At 35.2% G+C, this 3,842-nt stretch overlaps 1 protein-coding gene across 1 annotated transcript in view; it reads right to left on the minus strand.

Annotated features, from left to right (window-relative positions):
- LOC106464864 (homeobox protein slou-like) overlaps positions 1 to 3,074 on the minus strand; it is a 30,601-nt gene extending 27,527 nt beyond the window's left edge. Inside the window, exon 1 of the mRNA XM_013925022.2 lies at positions 2,645 to 3,074. Within this exon, the coding sequence (XP_013780476.2) occupies positions 2,645 to 3,062 (418 nt within the window). The 5' untranslated portion in view covers positions 3,063 to 3,074. The remainder of the gene's footprint in view (positions 1 to 2,644) is intronic.
- Positions 3,075 to 3,842: the final 768 nt, after the last annotated feature.

Genomic DNA, 3,842 nt, shown 5'->3' on the forward strand with positions numbered 1-3,842 from the left:
AAACACATGTACAGATAGCTTTACTCTATCTCTGTGACACAGTAAAGTAAACACATGTACAGATAGGTTAATTGTACGTTAATAAAGACCCGTAAAAATGCCAATATCAACGAACGCCTTTCGCATGAAAAAGTCGCTGTCTCTGATTAGAGAATTTCACTTCAATAAAGCGTGAATCGTTAGTGTTGTCAAGGAAATCTATGACAAACAAAAACGACTTGTACTGTAGAATATTTAACATGCTTTAAATGTTTCTAAGGAATATGAGAGCTGTCCGTATGTTAGTAACATGACTAATATATAATAGTTTAAAGCTGACTTTAACAGTGGAATAAACTTGTTGTTGTAGGAGATCTCTGTTTACGCTTCTAATACATCCACACTTATTAAAATATGTCACTATTCAAGCTTCTAGATGTGCATTACACATGTGAAATCAAAGATCTGAATTTCATGTTCGAAATTAAAAGGTTGGTTTCATCTTCTTTAGTTAAGTTTGTAGGATAATAAGCCTGTTTTATCTTCTTTAGTTAAGTTTGTAGGATAAAAAGCCTGTTTTATCTTCTTTAGTGCAGTTTGTAGGATAATAAACCTGTTTTATCTCCTTTAGTTAAGTTTGTAGGATAATAAGCCTGTTTTATCTTTTTTAGTTAAGTTTGTAGGATAATAAGCCTGTTTTATCTTCTTTAGTGAAGTTTGTAGGATAATAGGCCTGTTTTATCTTCTTTAGTGAGGTTTGTAGAAAGATATGTCTGTTTTATCTTCTTTAGTTAAGTTTGTAGGATAATAAGCCTGTTTTATCTTCTTTAGTGAAGTTTGTAGGATAATAGGCCTGTTTTATCTTCTTTAGTGAGATTTGTAGAAAGATATGTCTGTTTTATCTTCTTTAGTGAGATTTGTAGAAAGATATGTCTGTTTTATCTTCTTTAGTGAGGATAGTAGAAAGATATGCCTGTTTTATCTTCTTTAGTAAGGATAGTAGAAAGATATGCCTGTTTTATCTTCTTTAGTAAGGATAGTAGAAAGATAGGCCTGTTTTATCTTCTTTAGTAAGGATAGAAGAAAGATGGGCTTGTTTTATCTTCTGTAGTAAGGATAGAAGAAAGATAGGCCTGTTTTTTCTTGTTTGGTAAGGATAGAAGAAAGATAGGCCTGATTTATCTTCTTTAGTAAGGATAGAAGAAAGATAGGCCTGTTTTTTCTTGTTTGGTAAGGATAGAAGAAAGATAGGCCTGATTTATCTTCTTTAGTAAGGATAGTGGAAAGATAGGCCTGTTTTATCTTCTTTAAGTAAGGATAGAAGAAAGATAGGCCTGTTTTATCTTCTTTAGTAAGGATAGTGGAAAGATAGGCCTGTTTTATCTTCTTTAATAAGGATAGTGGAAAGATAGGCCTGTTTTATCTTCTTTAGTAAGGATAGTGGAAAGATAGGCCTGTTTTATCTTCTTTAATAAGGATAGTGGAAAGATAGGCCTGTTTTATCTTCTTTAGTAAGGATAGTGGAAAGATAGGCCTGTTTTATAACCAGTTTAAAGGACCTTTCTTCAACAAGATGTTGAACGAAGGCTTGGCTGTAGACAATAGGATTGTTTTATAGTCGCTGTTCACTTGATATATCTTCAAGTGGTATTTTAGACTTGGGCTAATTTCCTTGATATTTCTAATATTTCATATTCCACTTTCTTGTATGTATAGTATAAGTCTACTAACTAGGCTAGGCCTGTTTACTTAGATTAACGGCAAGCACGCACTCATTCAGGATATACTAAGCATTTACACAAATTGAAACGAGACAAACATTTATTACCAACCCGAAAACCCTTCACACGCCATCTAAAAAACATATAATTCTATAGAAAGAAGATATCACAACACAAAAAACTATCGTATAACTGTTTAGAAATACATAAGGTAAACACCAAAATTTATATAGAAAATTATACATTAAGTATATACATAAACAATAAGTTTGGAAACTTTAATAGACTGCAACTGCCTGTTTAAAAAAAAATAAAAAAAGAGGAGACAAAGTTTCGGCTTCTATACTAGGGTCATTTTCAGGTCCTTTTTCTTTCAACGGGCAGTTGCAGTTCACTGAAGTTCTCAAATCTACTGTGTCTACTCTGTAACACCATGTGCATAAACAGATTACTTACTATAAACAGATCACTTACTATAAACAGATTACTTACTATAAACATATCACTTACTATAAACAGATTACTTACTATAAACATATCACTTACTATAAACAGATCACTTACTATAAACATATCACTTACTATAAACAGATTACTTACTATAAACATATTACTTACTATAAACATATCACTTACTATAAACAGATTACTTACTATAAACAGATCACTTACTATAAACAGATTACTTACTATAAACGGATCACTTACTATAAACAGATTACTTACTATAAACAGATTACTTACGATAAACAGATCACTTACTATAAACAGATCACTTACTATAAACAGATTACTTACTATAAACAGATCACTTACTATAAACAGATTACTTACTATCTACTCACAAAGCACTTGCTATGACAGAACACATTTGGGGGAAGATACATGACTACGATACACTAAGCACAATATAGATAATGGAGCATGTAAATTGGATATCATACCGTCCACACGCTGCTCGTCATCATCGTCATCTTCCTGCTCTAGCTCCGAGTCCGTGTGGATAGCGGGGAACCAGGGTAGATGGGAGCAAGTCGTTCCCCTAAACTTAGCGGGATCTAAGATATCGTCCACGGAGAAGGGTGTCATTGTGTGAGGGTTACGAGGCTGCGGCCTAGTTCGCTTTGCCTCGGCCAGTTCTTGAGCCGATGGACTCCGAGTGGTGTCCGCTTTATGTGCGGGAGGACTAGCACTATCTGAGTTTGTTCCTTTCTGCGAACCAAAACTCAGTGTTAGGTCCATACTATCTGAAAGGGGCACTCTTTGATCTGACTGCAGCGTTCGTCCAGTTGTCTGGCCAAAACCAGCTCGTGCGTGAGGACCCGCTAACGTCATGTGGTCAGCGTCTTGACCCGTCTGCATCTGACTCTAAGCTGTGAGTATGAGGCACCCACGTGCCCTGACGATCGCCTAGTGAAGCTTGAAGACTTGTCTGCAGACAACACAGAATCTCGCTGATTGGCTGCTCGTTGATATTGCATGCGTCATGACGTCACTAAGTTGTTGTCGGAGGCGGGAAGTCGCCCGCACGCTTCCACAACTGTGCTTCGATCATAGTAATTGGTCGACAAATTAATTGACGACTGAAACGATACGCGTCACTATTGTTAATTTGAGCGATTAACGCCTTCCAAACAACTAGTTATCTGTGACTCAGACCAGAAAAGAGGATAGTTTCTAAGCCTATAAGTTACTTAACAACCGGGCTAGAATGCATTTGGACTTTTAGAATGTTCAGATTTCTATTTGAAATAAACAAATGAAACAAATACTGTTGTTATTATTATTATTTTCTTCGTATGCTTGCTTTGAGTACAAACGTTACCTCAATTATCGTAAACCGACCATTAAAAGCAAAGAGAGAATCTTTTACACAAAATACAACAACTTATCCCATTTTACACTGGTATATCTAACTCCTGGTATATTACTTTTACACTGCTATATCTATATCCTGGTAGATTACCGGTTATTGTTCTCGAACTTCTGGTTGTGCAACATTTAAAGTGATGTCACAGCACAATGGTCATTGAAACCCAATCTCTAACAGTGAGAGTTCAATGTAATCTGATTGTAACAACATATTATTCATTGAAACCTAATTTCTAACAGAGCACAGTTCAAAGTAATCTGATTGTAACA

This window comes from Limulus polyphemus, unplaced genomic scaffold (assembly GCF_000517525.1).
Source record: "Limulus polyphemus unplaced genomic scaffold, Limulus_polyphemus-2.1.2 Scaffold1764, whole genome shotgun sequence".
NCBI classification, from domain to species: Eukaryota; Metazoa; Arthropoda; class Merostomata; order Xiphosura; family Limulidae; genus Limulus; species Limulus polyphemus.